The 25872-nt window shown below is 43.4% G+C and overlaps 1 protein-coding gene across 1 annotated transcript in view; it reads right to left on the minus strand.

The window, feature by feature from the left end:
* Positions 1-25872, minus strand: part of PTPN3 (protein tyrosine phosphatase non-receptor type 3) — a 164296-nt gene that overhangs the window by 91021 nt on the left and 47403 nt on the right. Inside the window, exon 2 of the mRNA XM_056857321.1 lies at positions 297-451. Coding sequence (XP_056713299.1) covers positions 297-451 — 155 coding nt within the window. The remainder of the gene's footprint in view (positions 1-296; positions 452-25872) is intronic.

Genomic DNA, 25872 nt, shown 5'->3' on the forward strand with positions numbered 1-25872 from the left:
TACATTAAAACTGAATTGTAGTAAATATATATTTTTATATTTAGCAGGGATGTTCCCAACATATGAATTAGGTTCTCAGGTTACAGAATGGAAACACTTTTTTCCCTTCTGCACAGTTTGGACCTTTGGCCACTGTACTAACTTGCCAAGTTCATACATGATCATGGACCCCAAATCTTATTATCCCACTACTTTTCGGAAGGCACATTGGTTGCACTACAAAACTGGGTTAAATCACAGCGAAAATAGCGAACACATTATTCAAATTATTTCAAAAATTAGCCTTCAGAACTTACGCTAACTTTGAAGTTTTGCACTGAGCTATCCAGAAAGTGGACATTGCAGACGATCTCGGATCGTGCTCGTTCTTTTGGTAGTTCTGACACTCGACTGTTATTTATTCTTCCACCTAGTGCTCGCAGACGCGAGTTCATAACGATTGTTGAACAACCTGCAAACAAAGAGACAGTCGGTTATAGTTTCCTGTGTATATTAAAATTCCATCTCATCAGATCAAAACTTACCACGTGAGAGGAAGATATTGCATATCCTCTTATGCTTACTGTGATGTTTTACTCAGTGGGCTAAACTATAGAAATCACTCCCATCCTCCTCTCTGGTATTGGATGAAGTGAAAAAATATTGCTAGAACTTTGATGGGCTTTCAAGGCTCTACATTGCCAAACGAAGAATTCCATTATTAAGTCATTCCTTTTCATTCTAATACTAAGCAGTACGTTTCTTGGGTATAAAATATATATTTGATTAGCTCCTTCCTACCTTTTTTATATTATCTCAGTGTTTAAGAAACATCCACACAAATATAATTGTGCACAATGTCATCAACACGGCAGTATGATTCATTACCCTGGGTGATACAAGCACAGCACACATGTCGGGTCAGCTCACACCTGGAGAAGTCAATCTGAACCCACCCTGATGCAGCCAAAAGACCAGCGCTAGCAACAATAGTTCCAACTGTAGCCTATCCTGTTATGAGAGGTTCTGGCCACCTTGACAAATAGGAAGCCAATAGGATGGTGACTAGAAATTTGATAAGAACATGTCGGGTCAGCTCACACCTGGAGAAGTCAATCTGAACACCCCCTGATGCAGCCAAAAGACCAGCACTAGCAACAATAGTTCCAACTGTAGCCTATCCTGTTATGAGAGGTTCTGGCCACCTTGACAAATAGGAAGCCAATAGGATGGTGACTAGAAATTTGATAAGAACAATCCAGGAATCAATTTGGGGCTGGGCAGGGGAGCTGTTCTAATTCTGAAAGGAAACAAGCCTGGGAGTCCAAATCATGCACACATATACCATTGTCAATGAAGACTTAAGTATGCACTCCCCATGTACTGCCAACCCAACCTCAGGCCCATGTTTATGGTGGCCTCCGAAGCAGCATGGCAGCAATTCACAAGGCTGCATCTCTTGCTTACTCTCCCACGTATAATAAAATAACTTGCAGGTTAACCAGCACACAGGTAGGCTACTGATAATTTATAATAACACTGAAAGATTGCAATGTAATATGGAGTAAGTTCTTCTGTACTTTCCCCCCGCACTGTCAGAAGAGTCTCCCTATTGTAAAACTATAAGAGTTGCCATTCTAGGCAACCGGGTTGCTTCCAGCCAGGAGGCACACCCAGAACAGTCATTCATACAGGAACTCTTTTTGTGGCTTCCACATGGGGACACCTCGTTGCTATTTATGCTGCTGATACAGCAACAGGGCTGCTACCTGCCCCAGTCCCCCAGCCGCACCTCCTTCCCAGGTCACCAGGGTTCTTCAATAATTTTCCAAAATCGCAATTGAATATATTCAGCTCTCTCTGCTTTAGGAAATACAACAACTAATAAAGAACCAAATTGTGTTGAACTATCTTGAAGCAAACGACTTTCAGAGAAAAACAAATAGGGATATGCACAGAATTTTTTTTAAAAAAAAGGTAATTATTACACTTGTTTCAAGTAGAAATGTGTTTTGGGGTATAACCTTGCATATTTGAAAAGCCTGGCAATAGCTCGTGTAGTGTAGCAGTTAGTGTGTTAAATTAGGACCAAGGAAAACCAGGCTTAAATCCCCTCTCTGCCATGAAGTTCATTGGGTGATCTCGGGCAGTTTCTTCCATGCCACTCCAAGGTCTCTGGATGAAAGGCATGGTAAAAATATCAATAAGTAGGATCATGTCATTTTGATCTGGTCAGAGCTAGCTAGTTAAGTACCTACTAATGCTAGCTTTTCAAACTAAAAACAGCTATAGAAAAATGATGACATTTTCCATCCATATATTATTTCTAATCTATAACCTAAAAAAAATTCTTAAATTACGCAAACGGCCTCCTGGATCCTTCTCTCTCTCTGTAAAGTCACAGCTGACTTGGCTTCTACAGTATGAAAAAAATGACAACTAGTGACAGAGATTGTCCAATTATTTCTCAACACAAAAGATAATTGCCAGGTTTAAAGCAACTTAAGTACCTAAAAGTCAAAACACTCGAGAGAAAATAACAGTGCAATCCTGCACAGAGTTTACTTCGCTCTAAACCCACTGAAGTAATTGGGCTTCAGTAAAAGTAACTCTGCACTGTAAAAGTAATTAAAGTAAGCAACCAAAACAGAGCAGATTTAAGCTCTGCTGCTTTACCATAAAAGCCATAACCTGAACCTTGAGAGGTTACCAGCAGAATGAAAAAAGCTGTAAACAGCTGTACTAGCCCACACAAAATCCACAACAAGAAACAAAAACCATATAATACCTTTTATGAGGGCCAACCAAAATGACATCAAACATTGTACAAGTTTTCCCCTCATCAGGCTAAATGCTACAAAAATTAAAGATAACATTTAACACCACATTTACAAGCAAGCTTCTTCAAAACACCTTTCCTCGAAAGCCCACTCCTGATCTAATCCAAGGTGCATTATTACACAAAAGCGTGTCTCTTGTTTGCTTGTTTTTTCTTTGTCAAATTTATACCCCACCACTCCCTTGAAAAGCAAGGCTCAGGGTGGCTTACAACAAAGTAAAATACAATTCAATGGACAATCTATTTGGATCAGGAAATGAGTATTTTTAAATAAAGCCATTAATTGCACTGTACTTCAGCACGACTGCCAATTCATTGGTTTCCTTAACTGAAATACACAGGAATTCTATTACTTCCTGAAGAGATTGCTGCCTCTTTAAAAACAAAGCCCTGCTATAACCAGAAGAACAAAGGACTCCCACAACAGAATTACAGTGCCCCACATATTTTACTCTGTAATCCATTTCACACTGTGACTTGTCCCGATGACTGTGTACAGCAGGGGTGGGGAACCTTTTTCCTGCCAAGGGCCATTTGCACATTTATGACATCATTCAGGGGCCATACCAGGTGTAGATCTCCCGGTGGGGGGGAGAGGCTAGGGTTGCCAGGTCTCCAGCCACCACCTGGAGGTTGGCAACCCCAGGGGAGGCCACACAGAGAAGGCCTGCAGGGTGCCCCCACTCCCCCCTCCCAGGCGGAAGGGCAGCCAGCAGTGGGCCCGAGCAAGCGAGGTGCCAGGGGGGCGCAGCCCACAGTCGATCGGCAAGGGAGGAAGGAAAACAGAGAAAGAGGAAAAGGGAGGGAGGGAGGGAGGGAGGGAGAAAGGGAGAAAGAAATGGAGAGAGAGGGAGAAAGAAAGAAAAGGATGAAGGGAGACAAAGAAAGACAGAAAAAGAGGGAGAAAGAGAGGGAGAGAAAGGAGAAAGAGTGACAGAAAAAGTGGAAGAAAAGAGAGAAAAGCCTTCCCCCACACACACACACCCGCGCACGCTGGCCCCGTGCGACCGGGCCCCAGCCTCCCCTGCCCACACACACACACGGCGGCGCACAGAGCCCCATGCGACCGGGCCCCAGTCTCCATGCCCTCTCCTCCCCAGAGTCCACAAAAGGCCCCCCCCGAAGCCCGATCGGCTCCTGCATGCATGCTCTGCTGCCGGGAGCCACCAGCCTCTTTCCCCCTCCCTCTTGCTGCTCAACAGCCGACAGTTGGCGAGAGGAGGTCCAAAGGGTGCTGCAGCGCCGCTGTAAGCCAGGAACTCCCTCTGGGAGGGCCGCCCTGTGCCCCGCCTCTGCAGCAGGGCCCCGGAGCTCCCGAGGGCCACAAAAAATGTCCTCAGGGGCCGCATACGGCCCCCGGGCCTGAGGTTCCCCACCCCTGGTGTACAGGCAGCAATAATCAATAGGCTCAGTTATACATCTATCCTACTGGCATGTGTGTGTCTAAGCGAGGGGCCACCTCAGGCATCTGACAAAGGGGATTCTGGTCCATGAAAGATTATGCGAGAATAAAAACTTAAGTCTTTAAGGTACCACAAAACTCCTGTTTGTTTGGGCTTCAGTCAACAGGCACATCTACTCCCCTGGAATTACTACTACAAACACTGTCAGGGGAAGAAATCCACTTTTCATAAAGAAATTTGCACAGGTACTAACAAATACAGATATGACCTTTCTATCTAAATACCAACAGCTACACATTACAGCCACAAGACTGAAAGAAAGCCACTTATACCTCAGGCAACAGCAAGAGACTGTGCCACACACTTTCCAGGAAACCATCTCATTAGCATCTCACATACCAAACAAGACTTCTTATAAGTGAATTCTTACTAAAGAGCCAACTCTCCTATATCAATCCGCCCTGGGTCACTGCTCCATGTCTCAGAGGGACGGCCACGGCTGAGGGGAAGAGCCCACCCTGGTACCCATTCGCCTCCCCTTACCATCTCTTCAGGCTCCAGGGATGGGAAATCAAGTTGCTGCCACCTAGGCTCTTGTCTTATGGGAAGGAGATCACCTTGGCTTTTCTCATTCCGAAGGTTTGTACAAGGAGAATTCCAACCTTCTCAAGGATTCTCTCTATCCATAGATCGTGCCATGTAGTAGATCTGAAGAGGTCAGTCCTAGCTGAAATTTTAAATTGTATTTTTTTAGGAGCAGCAGACTCAAATCTGAGGAACCAGGTTCGATTCCCCACTCCTCCACGTGGAGCCTGCTGGGTAACCTTGGGTCAGTCACTGTTCTCTCTGAACTCTCACAGCCCACATGGAGGCAGGCAATGGCAAACCACCTCCCAACATTTCGTTTGAAAACCCTACAGGGACACCATAAGTCAGCTGTGACTTGATGGTACTTTCCACTACCATGTGTTTTTTATCATTGTTCTTTTATTTATATTGTAAGCTGCCTTGAGTTCAGCAAGGTAGAAAGGCGGCTAATGATTGTTTTATATAAAAATAAATTAATACCCACAAGTGAGACAAACACACAGTCCATGAGAAGGGAAGAAGTGGAAGAATAGCAGAAATTTACTGAATGACAAAAAGTACTGGGAATCAAGATGAATTAATATAAATAAAGGCTCACACACAGCAGCTTGAGGGAATTTAGGCAATAATACAACACAAAGGAATAAAGTTATAAAAAGGACCCCCAAAACAACCTATAATCCCTAACACATCTTGCAATCAACTATTATGATTTCTGTCACCTCCCTCCCCTTCCTTGAAGAGGTACAGGCAACCAAATCCAATCCTGGCTTCTCTAAGAAAGCCTCCAGGAACCAAACAAGACCAACTCATGCCACCTCCACACAACTAGACACCTGGCAGGGCTTTTCCAAAACAAGGCAGGCCGTGTACTGAACGGAGTTCACTTCTCTATCCCAAAAGAGAGGACAATGAATGGCCTAGCTTCCTGGAGAAACTACAGCGGACCATGACAACAATATTTTAAACCTATCTGGCACTCTTTTCAATCTCTCATGGTACACACTGCATGGGGCCGAAGACTATCCTTTCACAGCGGCTGTCCTTCTGGCCCTCCAAGTCAATGTAAGTTGTACAGTTCTGCAGTAACCTGGAAGCCTACTTCCATCTCTTACAACTGAAAGAGTGCCTCTATCACACCACTGAACAACTCAACAACAGAAGGCACCCTCTCAACACACCAGTGATTAGGCCAGTGCCAAACAGCTGCCGTTATCCCAACAGACCAGTGAGCAGTGTACCAACAACCAATTGCCATCCTCCCCACACCACACAAAGAAGACCTCTACACACATGCATCATTTTTCCACCTACAAAAAATGTTCAAAGCCACTTATGTGCACATGTATTGTCAAGTTGCAACCGACCCATGGCGACTCCAGCAAGGAGCTTTCAAGGCTTGCCATTGCCTTCCTCTGTGCAGTCTTCCTTGCTGATCCCACATCCAAGTACCAACCCTGCTAAGCTTCTGAGATCTGATGAGATCAGGCTACGCCATACCATTCCACATCCCTTCTTTCAAAGCCACTTACATTAGTTTAAAACACAAAAAAGTCAGCCTATCCATATGTTTTAAAAAACACATTAAAAATCAAGTGAAACCAAAGTGGGAAGTTAAGTAAAAGAGGCCTAGCCTGCAGCAAGGGCATCACACGTACAGCTGAAGGGAAAGAGTTCCAAAGAGACGGGGGTCTGCACAAAAGTGCTTTGGGTGGGTTCCCACTAGGCCAGGGTGCTTGTGGGTGCCATGGTGCCTGCCAAAACCTTTTCTGGAGCCCACCAAGTGTTTTTAGAAAGTGGGCAGGGCCAGGTAGGACTTTTGCCAGCAAGTCTTTTGATTGGCTCTGCAGATTTTTTAAAATGTTGCTTTGGGAGCAGCTGCCACCACAGCACAAGGGTCTTCACTTTGTGACTGAACGTAAGCTGGGGCAACCATTGTGTAGCTGGTTCCACCTCCTGTGGCAGCCATTTTATGACAGCCATTTTGTGGCTACGCCCCCCACACTATATCATAATTCCAAAGGTACCCACGGGCTCAAAAAGGTTGGGAACCCCTGCATTAGATAAACCATCCATTGCGGATCCCTGCAAGAGAACTTCCCTGGCCAGCCTCGGAGCACAGGTAAATAAATATGGGAGGAGGCAGAGCTTCAGGTAACCTGAAAATAAGCCTCGAGGGACTTTAACTGTCATGAACAGCTAGCTCCCTGTACTGGTCCCCAAAGCAAACTGGAAGCCAATGAAGTCCATACAGCACACACAATACGCTCCTTACGCTGGGCTTTCATTAATATCCTAGCTCCCACATTCTGACCCAGCTGAAGTTCCCAAACCACATGCAAAGGCAGTTCCAAATAGTATGCACTGGAGTGGTCTGGATGTTACCAAAGTATGTGTGAATCTGCTCAGTATGCCTTATACAGAAACAGTCGCAGTTGGCAAACAAAACAAAGCTGGAAAAACAGCCTGCTAGCCACCTACGACAGCCAGAAAAAATGAAGAGCTAATGTGAGATGGATTGACGCAATCAAGGAAACCATGGCCCTCAGCTTGCAAGACCTCAGCAAGGCTGTTAATGACAGGACGTTTTGAAGGTCATTCATTTATACGGTTGCCATACGTCAGAAGCAGAGTGATGGCACCAATACACACCCACCTACGTCACCAGGCATGCCGGGTTAGCAAGGAGTCTGGAAGAACACCCAAACTGCAGGCTCGTTCTTTTCAGGGGAAGCACAATCCTGTCCAATGCAGGCTGAGCACCTGCTCCAGGCTCAGCACTGCTGCCAATCCAAAACACCTCCTTTTTGTATGGATTCAGTTTGTTCACCCACATCCACCCTCACAACTTCCACACACCAATTAAGTATATCTACAACTTCCCTGGATCTTGATGGAAAGGAGAGACAACATTGAGGGTTATCTCTACACTGGTAGTAACTCCCTCCCAATGATCTCCTAGTTGTTTCATGTAGATGTTGAATAGCATGGGGCAGTGGAACCTTGTACAACACCCTGTGAAAGGAGAGGTCCTCAGGGAGCACCTTCTAGAACCAGCCTTCCAAAGAGACTCAAAACCTGTTCAACACTAACTCTGGTCAGGTCATCCCTGCCAGGCAGTCCAGAAGGATACCAGGTCTATCATATTGAAAAATGGAGAGACGTGTCCAGTGGGGTGCCACAGGGCTCGGTTCTGGGCCCGGTACTTTTCAGTATTTTTATAAATGCTCTGGATGAGGGTGTGGAGGGGAAAGTTCTATTCCACCGAGGGGAGATTTAGTCTGGATCCAGCCCTCAAGAGATTCAATAACCTTCCTCCACCACCAACCTTAGCCTAGACTAGTCCACACAACAGGTCTGTTGTGTACAACTATACTATGGATTCATAGGCACCACTGTACACCAGACATGAACTGCTACACATATCTAGATGCTTCCAGATGACATCCTGAGACCACCACACAAACCACTGTCTATAGCCAAACGATGTTATAACTGCATTTGATCCAGTTCCTTGAATTTACATCAGACAATGGAGTTTAGAAACAGATTGACACGGTTAGATTGGTACCTAGGAATAACATACTATAGCACAGGCCCAAAACAAATAACAACAGATCATCACCGTTTCCTACAGCTTGCAGCCCAGACCAATTCAATGCATCATCAATGATCTACAGTTCATCCTGGACAATAATATTTTTTTCTTCACAGGCCTTGGATGGTAGACCTTTTCCTTGAGTAGAGGAAACTCCCAAACTAAACTAGTTTATTGCCAACAACAATGGGCCATCTAATAAAGATACTAGCCCAGGGTCCACACCCTGCAACAAACCTAGAGGCTAACTCTGGACCCATATTTACCCAAACAATACTATTACAGGACCTAACACCATCAGCCTCGCTGTGTTACTACTTACCTTCCAATTATTTATTTTGTTTATGTACGTAGTACATTTTAATCTCATCCTTCCTCAAAAGGGGGCAGGGAGGTGTATGTACCTCATTCTCACCTTTCCCTTTTATCCTCACAACCACCCTGCGATGTAGATTAGTCTGAGATTTACTAGCCCAAGGTCATCCAGTGAGCTTCATGACAAAGCGGAGATTTGAACATGATCCTAGTCCAATACTTTAACCACTATACTACACTGAAGCAAGACAGTCTTCTTGCTCTCTATGCCAGTGTGGATCAACATCACCATTCTACTCAGGACACACAGTTCAGACCCTACACAAAAGAACTTCAAAAGATGACTCCAATGTTATACAGGGAGCACATACAAGTATGTGTTTCGTAAGAAAATATTTTCTGCACATTCGCAAGATTAACAACAGTAATAGCAAACCATCACAGTATACGTCCCATCGTGAGGTGGGAAATGCTTGGAATTTTAAGTCCTATAAAACTTTTATTCCAGTTAATTTTTTTAAAAAAACTTCTTGCCTTTAAATTAACCTACATAGCCTAAGTTAACATTTAGCACATTCTGGTGTGACATTTCCAACAAATATTACCCTTAATCCTATACCGCCTACACTCACTAAACTAAAAAGATTGTGTGTGTGTGTAAAGTGCCTTCAAGTCGCAGCCGACTTATGGCGACCCCTTTTTGGGGGTTTTCATGGCAAGAGACTAACAGAGGTGGTTTGCCAGTGCCTTCCTCTGCACAGCAACCCTGGTATTCCTTGGTGGTCTCCCATCCAAATACTAACCAGGGCTGACCCTGCTTAGCTTCTGAGATCTGATGAGATCAGGCTAGCCTGGGCCATCCAGGTCAGGGCACTAAAAAGATTACTAAGATAATATATGTGATGCATTTTCAGCATGCAAAAATGCTATATAAACACCTATGTTTACAAACAGCCAATGAAGTATAATGGTTAGAATGATGGACTTGGACTGGGAAGACTCTCGTTCAAATCCCCATGAAGTCTCCAAGGTACCCTAGAAGTCATTCACACTCTCTCAGATTAAACTACCTCACAGGGTGGCTGTTAGGATAAAATGGAAGACAGGAGACTCCTGCACAGTGTCCTCAGCTGCATGGAGGAAGGGTGGCATAAAATACACTAAACAGGCCAATATTTTTATTGACACGTCTATTTTGAAAAAAATAAAAGGGGTAGCCTGTCTAAGATTGCTTTGTTCTGAATAAACACTCTTGCCAATTATACACTAAGCCAATTAACACATTACATTTATAAAATAGGTTTCTTGCAGCCACTACCATTATTCAGTTATTTGCTTTAAAAATGACATTGTAAGAGACTATTAAAACCAGTCAACTCTGACTCTGAATTGTTTTCCTGTAACAGCTTTTATGTTTCTTACTAGCAGCTAAAATATCCTCTTATCTACATCTCAACAAATCATTTTGCATGCTGAGGCAACTGATTCCAAAAGAATGTCAAAAACATGCCAACATGACAAACTTTGCACTGGAAAGAGAGCTGTGGTTAAGCAATCGTACTTAGTGGCAAAGGGCACAACTTATTCCCTGCCTTCCCTGGCCATTAAGAAAGAGACAGGCATACTAGGGTAGGAGTTTAGACAGTCTGCTAGCTCAAAAGAAAATGTGTGCGTGGGAAGGGGGGGAATTAGGGAACAACATACATTTACGGCTCTCCAAAATCTAATTTGCAACAGCAATGATTATACAGATAAAGAGGACTGAAGTCTACAGCTATTAACATCTCCTTTACACCAAACTAAATTATTAGCTCAGAAAGGAAAGGGTACCTTCCAGGAAACACAGCTGCTTCACTCCCAGGATTCCACTCAGGGTGACACAGGGAGGGGACTTGTGCAGCCCCTCCCCTGCCAAAAGAACCCAAAGGGTTAGAGATTTAAATTAGGTGCAAGTGATTAAAGCAGATTTCAGAGCAGTGTCACAGAGTGGAAATTAGCCTGCCATTAGCTTGAGTGCTCAGAGAAGAGTTTGGAATTCAGAATTAACTGCAGGCAAAGAGGTGGTGACTGGAGAGCGAGGAAATTAAAGGGCAATTTCTGTAGCCTAATCTCTGAGAAAACACAAAGCTAATAAACCTTACAAAGCCTTCCTGTTTTCTAACATCTGGTTTCCAAATGGCAGCCCAAAATAGGTAATTAATTTTGTTTGTTTTCATTTCAGTCAGTCTCTGGGGTCTTCCACAGAGGTTATTTGCATCAAGTTCAAAGCTTTTTTTGTGGGGAGGGGTTACTGCTTCCCCACAGCATCGTGGTGTATTTGTGCTCCTCCAGGGGTTTCCCCTGATTTTCTTCAACCTTTCTCAAACCTGCTTTGCTCCAAAGTTTTGGGAAAGAACACAGTAAAGCCTGGACACCTGCTGTGTGGGTAGGAAAATTTGGATTTTCTGGACCATGTGGCACCCATTTCCCCAGACTCTGTCCCCGTAGCAGCCATTTACTCCCCACCGCCAGTGGGAGTTTTTATTATTATTTTTTAAATCAGCACTGTGTGTGTTAAGTGCTGTCAAGTAGCTTCCGACTTATGGCGACCCTATGAATGAAAGTCCTCCAAAATGTCCTATCTTTGACAGCCTTGCTCAGATCTTGCAAATTGAAGGCTGTGGCTTCCTTTATTGAGTCAATCCATCTCTTGTTGGGTCTTCCTCTTTTCCTGCTGCCTTCAACTTTTCCTAGCATGAATATTCAGCACTAGAATATCAATATACTGTTGTAGCAACAAGTGTAGCAGGTTCTCTTAATTCCCAGCTTTCATCTTTTAAAAGTCTCTTTCCCCTTTCCAATATACAAGGAAAAAGGCATATCTCAGAAGGAGCTAGAAACCTTTTTTTAAATGAAGTCTGGGGATTCAGAGAACCCGCTACACCTATTGGTACAACAGTATATTGATATACTGATATTATAGTGCTGTGTTTTTTTAATTGCAAAAGCCCTAGCAGCCCAGAGGAAGGGTCGTGTCCACTTCAAGGGGACTGGGACACAGAAGTTGCGGGAAAACTTGTCACATGGAAACCCTCTTGCTGCTGCAAGAGTATGGCTTAGAGAGTTTTGAGAGAACTGTGACTAGCCCAAGGTCACTCAGCAGGTTTCATGTAGAGCAGTGGGGAATAGAACCCAGTTCTCCAGATTAGAGCATCACTCTTAACCACTACACCATGCTGCAGATTTGAGAAATAGGAATGAAGGGTTTGACAGATATCTGCACTACACAGAAGTGATTGTCAAAACACTACAAGGAAGTTTATCTGTAGAAGCGGAACCGTAGTCATACAAACACAGAGGATGCAAACTTACCTGTAGTGTTTTGGTTTTGATGAAATAATGAGCACAACTAAAATAAATGATCTGAAGTGAATAATGGAGTTAGTATGTTAGTAACGGGAAGGATGACCAGAAAGGTAATACTGATTCAATAGCCAAAGAGTGACTCTAACCATGAAACGCCCCTCCTTAATGGCTGCTTTGTGCACCCTAAAAGGAACACTTCAAGCCATCCATCACTTACATTTTTGATTTAAAAATTCTATAAAGAAAAAGCACATTGCTTAGCTGAAATGGGATGATGAGAGGTTCAAAAAGTAAACGATTCTGGCTGGGCTTTCTTCTCAAGGCTATTATTATCCGCTGTCAAGGTACACACCAGTTTTTGATTGCCCTGGAAGTGTCATATGATTGAACCAGTAATACAGGCTTCACATTTCCTGTGGTTAAGAGTTCACGCCTCCTTCAGAATGTAAGCCAATTCACGCAAAGCTGGGTTTTTTCCTGCCTGGCAAACCGAAGGGAAAGATAAACATAGTGTGTTCTAATGAGTGATGTGGAATGCATTTGATGCTTTTAAAACAGTAACAAACAGAGGGAGATCACCCAAACAAGTGCTGATCTTCATATTAGCACAATCTAGCTCTGCTTTTGAAGCAGTAATGGATATTGTAAGCTTAAGGAAAGTTATAACCATTTTGTCAAAAGAAACATTGAGTGTTGCTATGGACAGAGCAATCCTATAATCTCAACAGCTCTTAACGCTAGCAATCAAAATAAAAATACCATTAGAGACAGACAGACATCTTCTAGTACACAGATCATCTGTGAATACAAAGAGACACTTAATGCAGAGTGGTGGAAAAAGCCTTCATAACATCATACTCCTCTGCCTTAACCAACATAGATTCTAGGAGAACACACCGTGCAATCCACAACTGGTATTCTGCAACTGGCTTGACGTGTGTGTGTGTGCTGTCAAATCACAGCAGACTTATGGCAACCTCGTAGGCTTTTCTGGGCAAGAGACGTTGGGAGGTGGTTTGCCATTGCCTGCCTCCATGTGGGCTGAGTTCTAGAATAGAGTTCTAAGGGAACTGTGACTGGCCCAAGGTCATCCAGCAGGCTTCATGTGGTAAGGTAAAAGGTAAAGGTCCCCTGTGCAAGCACCGGGTCATTCCTGACCCATGGGGTGACGTCACATCCCGACGTTTACTAGGCAGACTTTGTTTGCGGGGTGGTTTGCCAGTGCCTTCCCCAGTCATCTTCCCTTTACCCCCAGCAAGCTGGGTACTCATTTCACCGACCTCGGAAGGATGGAAGGCTGAGTCAACCTTGAGCCGTCTACCTGAAACCGACTTCCGTCGGGATCGAACTCAGGTCGTGAGCAGATCTTTTGACTGCAGTACTGCAGCTTAACACTCTGCGCCACGGGGCTCCTGCTTCATGTGGAGGAGTGGGGAATCAAACCCTGTTCTCCAGATTAGAGTCCGCCACTCTTAACCACTACACCACGCTACACTACACCACATACTGACAAGAATATCAGGTTTGAATTGCATCTAAATGACAATTTTTTTGGATGTTACAATTATCAAGAAGATTTTGACAGGTTTGTATAAAATACATACTGATAAAAATTCATTTCTCAGGTATGATAGCCAACATCCTCTTCACTTCAAGAATAATTTGCCATATAGCCAGTTTCAAAGGTTAAGGAGGAACTGTACTAACGTACAGGATTTCCACAGGCAGGCTACTATTTTAGAACAGAATTTGGTTAACTAGAGGATGCCCATGTCAGGTGTTACAACCTGTTTATTCCAAGGCCACTGCTCGTTACAGGAGGGATTTGCTACAAAGTAAAGGGAGAAAAACTGATTATGGGAGTCTGGTCTGCAGCCTAACCTTCAATCATTTAAGTGTTGGATTTAAGAAGAACATATAAAGATAGTGGAATAAACTCTATGATATTTCTATGTGTGATAAAAAAATCAGTCTTCTCATGCAAAAGAACACCTAAATTGAAAGATCAGTTGGTGCACAGTAACACATATCATCCTGTTAATTCGAAACTAATCTGCTGGCATACAGTCCACCTATCTGCAAGCTTGGAAGCAGCATGAATTTTTTTATTAATCCATATGATGAAACAATACACCCTCAATCACTTTGCCACATGCAGTTTTGTTTGGGTGGTTTATATTATTAAATGAATTTGTGATAAATTGTACGTTGGCAAAACCCCAAGGAAACTTAGAAGACATGCTTGCAGAACGCAATAGTAATATTCATTTTTTTAAAAAGATGCTGCTTTGGTTCAGTACTTCCTAGAGCACAGCCATGGTCCAATAGAGCCAGCGTGGTATAGATGGTTGTAGAGTGGTGTAGAGGTTAAGAGCGGCGAACTCTAATATTGGAGAACTGGTTCAATTCCCCACTCCTCCATGTAAGCGGCGGATTCTATTCTGGTGAACCAGGTTTGTTTCCCCACTCCTCCACATGCAGCCTGCTGTGTAACCTTGGGCTCGTCACAGTTCTCTCAGAACTCTCTCAGCCTCACCTACCTCACAAGGTGTCTGTTGTGGGAAGAGGAAGGGAAGGCAACTGTAAACCACTTTGAGACTCCTTACAGGTAGAGAAAATTGGGGTATAAAAAACAACTCTTCTTCCTCTTCTTCACATTTAGGGCTATGTTTAGAATTGAACACCATAATGATAAAATGTTTTGTTTTTTGGGGGGGGGGAGGAAGAGTAGCTCTGGTCCTTCATGGGTTAAAAGAAATCCTCAACCTGTTCTCTCTTGCATGAGATAAAACCAGAGTCAGACCATCACACCTCTCTCTGCTGCTCTGTGGTTCTGGGAACTGCTTTGGCTATGCAAGTTAAGCTGTATTTTTCTAACCTGTGAAAGTTTAGAGTGATCGATATAATTTTTAGGACCTACCGTATGTTTCCACACATACATAGCCTGTGTCACACTCCTTTAATGCACCTGTATAATATATGAAATATGTTCATGGATTTGTGGTTGTGGATACATTCATGTGCTTTTCACATACTCAGTGATTACTGTTTTTTTTATTAAATATCTTAATCCTGCTTTTTAATTATTTGTTCTTGTTTTTATCTGCATTCTCATAGATCCCCCTGAAGAAGTGTATGTGAAAGTGCAGGGGCAATACAACTGAATAAACTAAGCATTGTAGTAAAGAGGTGAAAGGGAGTGATTAGGAGCACCAATAAGCAATAGAACTGCGACAAAACTGTGGTAAACAGCACAGAGATGGGAAACAGCAATGGAGGGGGTCCAGTCCCACCTCACAGATCTGCTGAAGTGATCAAACGGCACAATCCACCTCTGGGATGCTAAAAGTGGCAAAGCAAAAAGGGGAGGGAAAGGAGGCGGAGGAGAACCTAGTCTCCTTGCTCCACAGAGCAGCTCTCTTGTCTCAAGAGCAGATAGGAGAAAGGCACAGGATGGGGCCCTGGTCATTCCCCAGCCCAAACACCCTTTAGTATGCAGTAGGGTGTAAGGTGTTACTTAAGGAGCCCTGTTCTGGGGGACAGCACAAGTTTAGAATCCATGAGGTTCCACGTTCAACCCCTGAATGAGATCTCCCACTAGCACAGGCTAAGAGGAGGCCCCACAGACAGGGACTCTGGAAAGAGTGTAGCATGGAGCCATCAGAGATGCATAGACAGAGCTGCCATTAGGTAATTACTTAACCATCACGTCACCCAGAATGCATTTCATTGTGACTCTCCTCATCCATCTAATCAAGCCACACCACCTTCCATTCCTGCAGCCCACCTAGGGGATTGTAAGCCATTAAGAGCTTGACCTATGAAAGGCCTCCTGGCTCTTGTGGCCAGAACCTGGTGCTACTGGTAGTAGAAAACGGTCGGTTCCAGGTTTCTGTGGGCCCTGGGCATAGAGTGCCTGGGGGCCCCCTCTTCTGCTTTCTACTGCCCCCCCTACTCACACCATGCCTTGGCAGCTGCCTTTGTTCTCCTCCCCCACTGCCTAGCTTCCCCCACCCACTTGCTCATTTTCCAGTCCTCCCAGTGCTCACACACCCTTCCTTCACTGTGCTCGGAGGGCTCACGACAAGCAGATGGGCAGCAGAGGAAGGGAATGCGCGTGTGGTGGTGGCAGAAATGGGGCCCACCAGAAGACCTGGGCCTTAGCAGCAGCCCCACCTCAAGGTATGCTGATGCCAGTCCTGGTAGGGACCCTCCCTCCCCAAAGCCTCCTCCCAGTGAATCTCACCCTGAAAATAGCCAAGGTGAGCAATAAGAAGGGTACAGAAGATGAGGAGTCCCATCTGCTAAACCCCATGAACACACTGTAGAACAGTCCAAGCGTTACCTGAGCAGTACCACTGTGATGGAGTGAGTTTTAAAAGTAATGCAGATGCTTCACCAGAGCTGTGTGGGTAGAAGGCAGGTGGAGAATTATTTCTGCTTTCTGTCGAGCATAACAGGAATGTTTTAACTTACTCCATCTTTTCATTGATACATTATGCGGTCGTTCAGCGGGGAGCATGGCATACGGAATCCTGCTGCATTCCCAACTCTGACCAATTCTGCCCCCTAAACATCACATCAGTACAGCCACGGTGTTGAACCACATAGATACCCAGCACAGGTTTATCTGCAGGATCTGCCTGCAACAGGGGGCTTATTAGGATTATGCCAGCCTGCCAGCCAGCATGACATTTCAACATTTGTTTATTTGTTAATTACAGGAGTGCACTGTAATTTTCTCCAAACAGATCATCCAAGCCGACACTTGCCTAACACTTTTCTGACAACCACTCCAAGGGGTTTACAACTGTACAGCTAAAACGGTGAACATTCAGACCAACAGATCTAAACAATACAACAACAGATTGATTTCCAAATGTCCTTGTGAATAATTCAGCCTTTCTTTCTGAAGATGACCAGGAATGGTATTTTTCACAAATGTTCTTATCAACGGTGCAGTCCAAGGCTGAGCAGACGTAAACTGGGGTCTGGGACACAACACTGTCTTGGAGGGTCTTCCTCAAATACCCCTCCCCTGCCATAATGTAGTCAGTAATTAACAGAGTGTACTTAAGTACATGGAATATTAACATAAAAATGTTGATATGTTTTTGGGTTTAATACATGGTATGCAATTATGATTAATTCACTAGTAACTATGAAGGCCAATTCTCTGCATAGGTAAATAAGCTTCCTAATTGAGCCCTGTAAGTAAAAGCTCTTAAGGTCAAAGATGAAAGTCTGAATAAAAAGTGAAAGATCAAACAGGCAAAGCCAGCAGAGGGAAAGGCCACAGCTCAGCAATAGAGCATCTGCTTGGCCTCAGGTTCAATCCCCGGTATCTCTCATTAAAAGACCAGGTGGTAGATAACATGAAAGGCCTCTGCCTGAGATGGAGAGCCACTGCCAGCGAGAGCAGACAATACCGACCATGGGAGAAGAAGGGTCTGATTCACCATAAGACAGTTACATGTCTTTCTTCATTACCCATGGACAACGTGAGCCAATGGGAGTTAAGTGGTAGCAACAAGGTTCAAATATTGCAAGAATACCAACAATACAAGAATACAGAGGGACAAATTTTTTAAAATCTAAAAACAGTAGCAATGTAATAGTCTTTATTAAGACCAACCAAAAGACCACAGAGAGCAAGCTTTTGAGAGCCCCAGAAATTATTAGGCTGGATATACAGCACATAAAATGGGCCGGGGGGGGGGGGGAGAGAAAGAGGAAGATGTTTCAGGGCATGTAAAGATTCACTGTTGCATAAAATTAACAACAATGAATTGGTGCCGTTGCCAACACAATATTAGGGGAGCTTGGCAATTTCAGAGTTTTTCAGATGATTATCCCTAGAATTGTGTGTTAATGTATATGTATGTTTTACCGATTTGTAAACTGGAATGGGGAATAAAATCACAAGTGTGTGTGTGTGTGTGTGTGTGTGTGTGTGTGTCTGAAGGGGGGGGCGAAGCTCCTTAGGAGCCAGCGTGACCCCGCTCCAGGGTCCGTTCCACTTTACCTCAGTGCAAAGTGGCACCTACGCCAGCGTGGGGGCAAACACGCGGGTGCCAGGGAGTCACAGATCAGCCCCGACCTCCACTGCCAGCACAGCCACGCTAGCAGGGTATTCCCAGAAGGGAAATCCCTGGTCCTGATCTAATTCCCTACAAACTTTTTAAAGTCAACAGCGAATGGTGGGCCAACATTCTTGCTCCTGTATTCACACAAATTAATGCATCAGGAGCTATTCTAAAATCTTGGAGACATACCATTATCGTCCCAATCTTTAAAAAAGGTCAGCTGTTATCGTCCAATCAGCCTTTTGTCTTGCTTAGGCAAATTGTATTCCTCCTACTTATTAAAGAGGCTGTTGGACTGGGTTGAGAGTAATGACATCTTTGGCTGGGAACAGATTGGCTTCAGAAGGGGTTGGTCTGTCATGGACCACTGTTTAGTGCTCTCCCATCTAGCCGAGAAATATTCCTCCCCACAAAATGGCACCCTTTATGCGGGTTTTATGGATCTTAAGGGAGCTTTTGATACCATCCCGAGGGAGAGGCTATGGTTGAAACTATCACATTCTACTATGGATAGGAGGTTACTATGGCTTATCCAGCAATTTCATACTGACCTCACAGCTCAGGTTCACTGTGGCAACCAAGGAGAACTAACCAAGCCTTTTGAACTGGCCAAGGGAGTTAGACAAGGTTGCCTCCTTGCTCCTCTCTTGTTTAATCTATACCTGAATGATATGGCAACCAATTTATCAGAGTTTTGCCACCCCCCAAAGTTTGCAAGCCATTCCACCCCGATTCTACTCTATGCTGACGATGCAGTTCTCCTGTCCCGCACAAGAATTGGTTTGAAAAGATCTTTGCAAACTTTTTCTGAGTACTGCTCTAGGGAAGGTCTTAAAATAAACCATCATAAATCTAAGATCATGATCTTCACTAAGAGGAGAAAAATGCCTCTTTTTCGCTGGGTATTAGATGGCTTTGAGGTTGACCAACTCAAGGAGTTTGTTTACCTTGGCATTCTGTTTTCCCATAACCTAAATTGGAATGCCCATCAAAAAGCAGTGTCCAACAAAATTAAACCTGGGGTTGGTGCTATTGTCAATTTTTTTCACACCAAAGGTGGCAAATATATTCCAGGGGCTATTCAGGTTTTTAACCTGAAAATTACCCCAATTATCCTCTTTGGTGTTGCCATCTGGATTACAGTCATCAATGAATCTATAGATCATCCACTGCTTCAGTTCTTACGAAAACTCCTAAATGCCCCTCGATGTGTTGCTGGCGTTACTCTTCGTTCCGAGTTTGGCCAAATGTCACTTGAAGCTAGGGCGTGATTGGCCGCCTTTAAACTCCACCTTAAACTGTGCTTTAGCACTGAGGGGTTCCTAGCTTCTCTGAAGCATGACCCTTTCAAATCCTCATGGCAAAAAATCTTAGATGAGAAACTGGCGTAGCTGGGCTTCTCGCAGGATATGTTATCAGATCTTGGGAAAACTGAAGCTTTTGCCAAAATTAAAAAGCGCATTAAAGAGCTTGATTATAACAGCACTACTTTTCGTGCTCGTCGCGTCTGTTCATCCCAGTTCTTCGGAATACTCCCTCCACGTGGTCTGCCTGCCTATACATATTATCTGACAACTCCTCGTCTCTGTAGAGCTTTTTGCTTGGCTAGATTGAATGCTAATCCTTCTATGGTAATGCAGGGCAAAATTCTGAATATAACATACTCAGACAGGATCTGCCCTTGCTCTTCTGGCTCTATTGACACATTAGCCCATGCCCTTTTGGAATGCCGCTTTTACGAGGAACTTCGATCACACTATATTTCCCCCCTTTTAATATACAAATCCAATGCCTCTGTGTCTGACATAATGCCTTTTTTACTAAGCGACAGGGACCCCAAGGTTACATTGTCAGTGGCAAGATTTGTTTCAGTCCTTATATCCCTCCAACACTAGATATATGCTGCTCAAGATCAATTGATCAAGGAGCTTCTAAGGGATAAAAGGAAAGGAAAGGAAAGAAGGGAAATCCCACATCAGCATGTGGGGGGAGGGCATTCCCAGGGGAAGAGCTGACGTTAATCAGCTTCCAGACTCCTTTCAGCTCGGGAATACCCCCTTGCTGATGCGGCGTTGCTACGCTACCTTTTTTGGTGGTGCAGCCCCATTCTTTTCTATGGGGGATTTTTTGCCTTTTTCCATTTCCCCCCTTTTTTATTTTTGTTTTGTAGCCGGGAAGCCTCTAAGGAGGAAGCACGACTACACCAATCCCAGCTGCCGCTATCCACCCCACCCCCAGGAATGGGCTACCCCTTATGAATTTACCCAATATGCCATGCAGGTCAAATCAAAGCCAAAGATCAAATTCTTTTACTCCTCTCGCCTGATATTAACAGATAAAATGGGATATTGCACATCAACCTGATATGGAATTAATAAGTAATGCAAATGATGAGGTGACCCAGGTACCTCCTTGGGCAATAGGGTGTGTGCTTTTTAAGTTTAAGCTATGCAAAAGAAGTACATGCCGTGCTGTCTTCAAATTTTTACAAAAATAATTTCCACATAAAGCTTTGAACATAACATTTAAATCATACTTGATTTGTTTCCCCCCCCCCAAATAAAATATTTCAAGTTGCAGTTTTTAAATTTGCTTACTAACTGTAATTCAAAATAAGGATGCCAAATCAGTTCACACACGATTTAGGGCATCTGATTTTTTTCTAGATTTCCCTTTAAATTTTCTAATTCTAACTGCTCCAGGAACCTTTCAGGCTCTACATGCTCACAGTCAGAACAGAATGCAAAAGTAAGTAATCGATAATATATCCCAGAACCAAGATCAGGATAAAACAAAAAAGTAATTTAAAAAATCCTTATAAAATCATAGAATCACAGAGTTGGAAAGGTCCACCAGGGTCAAATTGTCTAACCCCCTGCACAATGCAGGAAATTCAAAACTACCTCCCCTCCTCCATCCTTCCCTTACTCCAACTGACTGATTTGTCCCTTAAGCAAATGGAATGGTCATGAACATTCAATATCATCACATAAAAGCTCAGCCAATTTTCTGACATTAATTGCATGATTAATCATTACCGTCTGCTAGGTCTTCCTTGGACAAAGAAAGACTTGGCAGAATGAAACCCTGCAAACTGCCCTAAATACCTTGGACTGGAGGGTGTGTGTGTTAAAATTGGATAGAAAGGATATCATTTTGTTAAAATAAATATGAATTCTACATGTTATATTTACATGTCAACTGTAATATAAATCATATTTAGAAACAAATACCAAAGTTACGGGCAATTAAATACCTAATTATAAACTGCCCCACAAGTTTCTGAATTTACATAAGCAAGCAGTAATAGTAACATCATTAAGAAAAAAACTTGAACTGACAATTGTAGAGAGGGATTTTTAAGTGCTGTGAATGTGAATTGCTTTCATTTACAGACTATAACTCACAGCAGATAACTAGGTTTCTTGATAAGCATATTCACAGCATATACCGGTACCTACATACAATGCAGTTGTGGCACTGCTGGGATATCCACAGTATCTCACTACTCCAACTCTCCCAGTCCAACGAATGCCTACCATAACTGCCAGAGGACAAAAATCCTAGAAGCCTGAAGCAGTATATTATTTATGTAGTATCATCCTGAAACTTTACAGAGCAGTCCAAGACAGACAGATCCCCACGGAGATAGAGAACAGGGGCAAAGACATACACCTATGTTTCATTATGTAGAAATTGTACTTCTAAGATGCTGACAGCGATTTACTAAAATCTGGGCACTGCTTTGCTTTTGAAGCATCCGTTTAGAAGAAGCAAGGATTTATGATGCTCCCAGGGCCCCCAGTCTCAAGATGGGAGTCAGGGTTGTACTTCTGCCTGTCTCTCCCACGCTCTTCCGCAGCTTGCTCCCCAGCTCAGAAGACTAGAGGCATATAAACACTGGAGTGAATTACCTGGTACTTTGGACTTGATGGGATACTCCTGCCAAGAAGACTGGCCAACACCATGTTATATAAAACTGACATCATGATGGGGAAGTCCAAAGAAAATCGATGTAACGTCCAAGAACAAAAGAGCACGGTAAAAAGAAAGAAAAAGGAAAATATTCTCCTACTGCTCAAACTGCAAGCAAGTGAAGCCAACAGGAAACCACCCGAGAAGCACCACTCAGAGAACCAGCAGAGCATGGATGCACAATATAAGGGCAATTAATAAAAGCAAATGAAACAAGTATGTGGTTCTTTTGTAGTGGCTAAAAGTTACAAAACAACCGCTCCTCCTACACAGATGGTACTCTGTTAGTATTACACTAGAAGCAGTCATTCCATTTTTCTGGGAGGAACTTATTACTCATACCAATTTTGTATCAGAATGTTCATTGATTTTTGAGGAAGCTTACGTACTTTTAAGCTATCTACCAGCTTTTTGGAGGCTAACCGATGGTCAACGAAAATGTACCCTCCATGCCCTTGCTAAGGGTCCCCATTTTTAAAAGGGGGGAAGAAATCCCAAACAATTATCGCTCAGTCAGCCTGACATCAATACCAGGTAAAATACTAGAACAGATAATTAAACAGACTGTCTGTAAGCACTTAGACAGAAATGCCGTGATCACTGACAGTCAACATGGGTCTCTCAAAAACAGGTCATGCCAAACTAATCTCATATCTTTTTTTGAAAGAGTGACAAGTAGGGTAGATGAAGGGAATGCTGTAGGTGTAATGTACCTTGATTTCAGTAAAGCCTTTGATAAAGTCCCCCATGATCTTCTTGAAACAAAGCTAGTAAAATGTGGGCTGGGCACTGCTACTGTTAGGTGGATTGGTAATTGGTTGACCAACCAAACCCAAAGGGTGCTCATTAATGGCACAACTGCATCCTGGAGAGGAGTGACCAGTGGGGTGCCACAGGGGTCTGTCCTGGGACCGGTACTATTTAATATTTTTACAAATGACTTGGATGATGGGATAGAGAGCATGCTAATCAAATTTGCAGATGACACCAAGTTAGGAGTAGTAGTTAATACCCCGGAGGATTGGATCAGAGTTCAGAATGACCTTGATAGACTGGAGAGCTGGGCCATAAGTAATAAAATGGATTTCAATAGGGAGAAGTGTAAGGTACTTCGCCTAGGCAGAAACAACATAAGGCACAGGTACAGGATGGGAGTTGGCTTGACAACAGTACATGTGAAAGAGATCTGGGAGTCTTAGTGGACCACAAACTGAACATGAGTCAACAGTGTGATATGGCGGCTAAGAAGGCCAATGCAATTCTGGGCTGCATCAATAGGAATATTGTGTCTAGATCAAGGGAAGTAATACTACCACTGTATTCTGCATTGGTCAGACCTCACTTGGAATACTGTGTCCAGTTTTGGGCTCCACAATTTAAGAAGGATGTTGACAAGTTGGAGCGTCTCCAGAAGAGGGCGACCAGAATGGTCAAAGGTCTGGAATCCATGCCCTATGAGGAGAGACTTAGGGAGTTGGGTTTGTTTAGTTTGGAGAAGAGAAGGTTAAGGGGACACATGATAGCCATGTTTAAATATTTGAAGGGATGTCATGTTGATGAGAGAATTAGCTTGTTCTCTGTTGCTTCAGAGACTAGGACACGGAGTAATGGATTTAAACTAAGAGAAAAGCGATTCCACCTAAGCATTAGGAAGAACTTTCTGACGGTGAGGGCTGTTCGATGGTGGAATGCATTGCCTTGGAGGGTGGTGGAGTCCCCATCTTTGGAGGTCTTTAAGCAGAGGCTGGATGGCCATCTGTCGAGAGTGCTTTGATTGTGGGATCCTGCATGGTGGGGGGAGGGTTGGGGTCACTGGGGATGTGGGGGGAGGTAGTTGTTAATTTCCTGCATTGGGCAGGGGGTTGGACTAGATGACCCTGGTGGTCCCTTCCAACTCTATGATTCTATGACTTCTATTACAACATTGGAGAGATAAATGTCCACCTTCTGTAAATCAATGGATTGAGACCTTACAACTTTATCAATATTTGAACACATGACAAAACAATAACTATTCCACATGGACTTACACTTAGATATCTGGAAACCTTTTACAGAAACTTATGCGTAGATCTGCCAACACTGTTATATATACTTTTTTCCTTATCTTTTTTCATTAGTTGCAGGATTTTGAGGAGTTTTGTTCTTTTTTGTTTGGTTTGAAAGAAAGAAAAAATAACAAGCAGATTTTAAGGAGATACTTGAATGATTAATTTATTGCAGTTGTAAAATATCTAGTACTTTCACCTTTGGACTATTAATATATGAATAAAGCAAAATGTTTTCATAGCCAATCCCAGTTTAAAAAGGTAAAGCACCGGGGTCATTACTGACCTACTGACCTCACATCATAATGTTTACTAGGCAGACTTTGTTTAAGGGGTGGTTTGCCACTGCCTTCCCCAATCATCTACACTTTACCCCCAGCAAGCTGGGTACTCATTTTACCGACCTCGGAAGGATGGAAGGCTGAGTCAGCCTTGAGCCAGCTACCTGAAACCAATTTCCGTCAGGATCAAATGCCAAAAATACTTAAAATACAGTAAAATACAATGACAATCCCACAGCAACAAAGATTTCAACATGAAAAGAGGGGAGAATAGAACAATGACAGTCAGAAAAGGATAAAACCAAACCAAAAAAACTAGTAGTAACAGGAGATAACAATATTAACCACCAAACAGACACAACTAAAGGCCTGGAGAAATAGACACATCTTCACCTGTTACCTAAACTCAACAGTGTAGGCACCAAGGAAATACAGAGAGTTCCATAAGCAACCCATCACAACTGAAAAAGCCCATCCTTGGGTTTCTGAAGGCGGGAACAGATAGAGGAGTGCCTCTGAAGTAAATCTCAACAATCAGGCAGGTACCTACAAGAGCGAAAGATCCTTAAACTGTCTCTAGAGCCAGGCTAAGAAACAGCACGTTGAATTGTGCCTGGAAACTTACAGATCATGGAACCAAAGGCAACCAACATGAAAATCTCATGCTCCCCTCCCTCACACCCTTACTGTGGCACAGAATCTGACTTTACACATGAGAGGCAGTTGGTCCAAAGCATCTTTAGAAGCAAGTCTTGTTAGATCCAATGAAATTTGCTGCCATGCAAGTGTGCTACGAGTGGAACCACATAGCCAGGTCTTGTGCACACTAATTCAGATGCAGGTCTCACCACACTCAGCAGAACTTGCTCCCAGTACCCAGAACTGAAATGCAACCTTAAACAACATACAAAATATTTTGCAAGTAACTGAAGAGGGAAGAAACAGAGAAGGCAACATGAGTACAGAACAAATCCCTGTTCTGTAATATAATCTGAAAAACAAATGACCAATTCTTTGTTCTGTATTGACTTGTAAGTAGGAAGGGGACTGCAAAAATGTTTACTGATTTTTCCAATTTGATATTTAATACTGGTAAAAAAAATCACAACCATAGTATTCTTTGCATGCACTTGTCTCTCAGATTTGATGTGCCAGTATAAAAAGCAGCTCTAAACACTTAGACCTTTTACCAGATTATTTTTCCACTGCACTGCGTGTTCACGCCCTAAAACAGCAAACACATGTTCACCAAAATGATGATGTCTCAGTCTATGTTTGCGTGAACATCTATGTGGAAGCAGCATCAAGATTTCCCAGATATGAACGTGCAAGGCACACCATGTCAGCCAAGAAAAAAGAGAGAGCTTGTCCTGTCAAGATTGCTAGTAGGTACCTGGAACAGATTAGATTTAGAT

Source organism: Euleptes europaea, chromosome 11 (genome assembly GCF_029931775.1).
Source record: "Euleptes europaea isolate rEulEur1 chromosome 11, rEulEur1.hap1, whole genome shotgun sequence".
Classification (NCBI taxonomy): Eukaryota; Metazoa; Chordata; class Lepidosauria; order Squamata; family Sphaerodactylidae; genus Euleptes; species Euleptes europaea.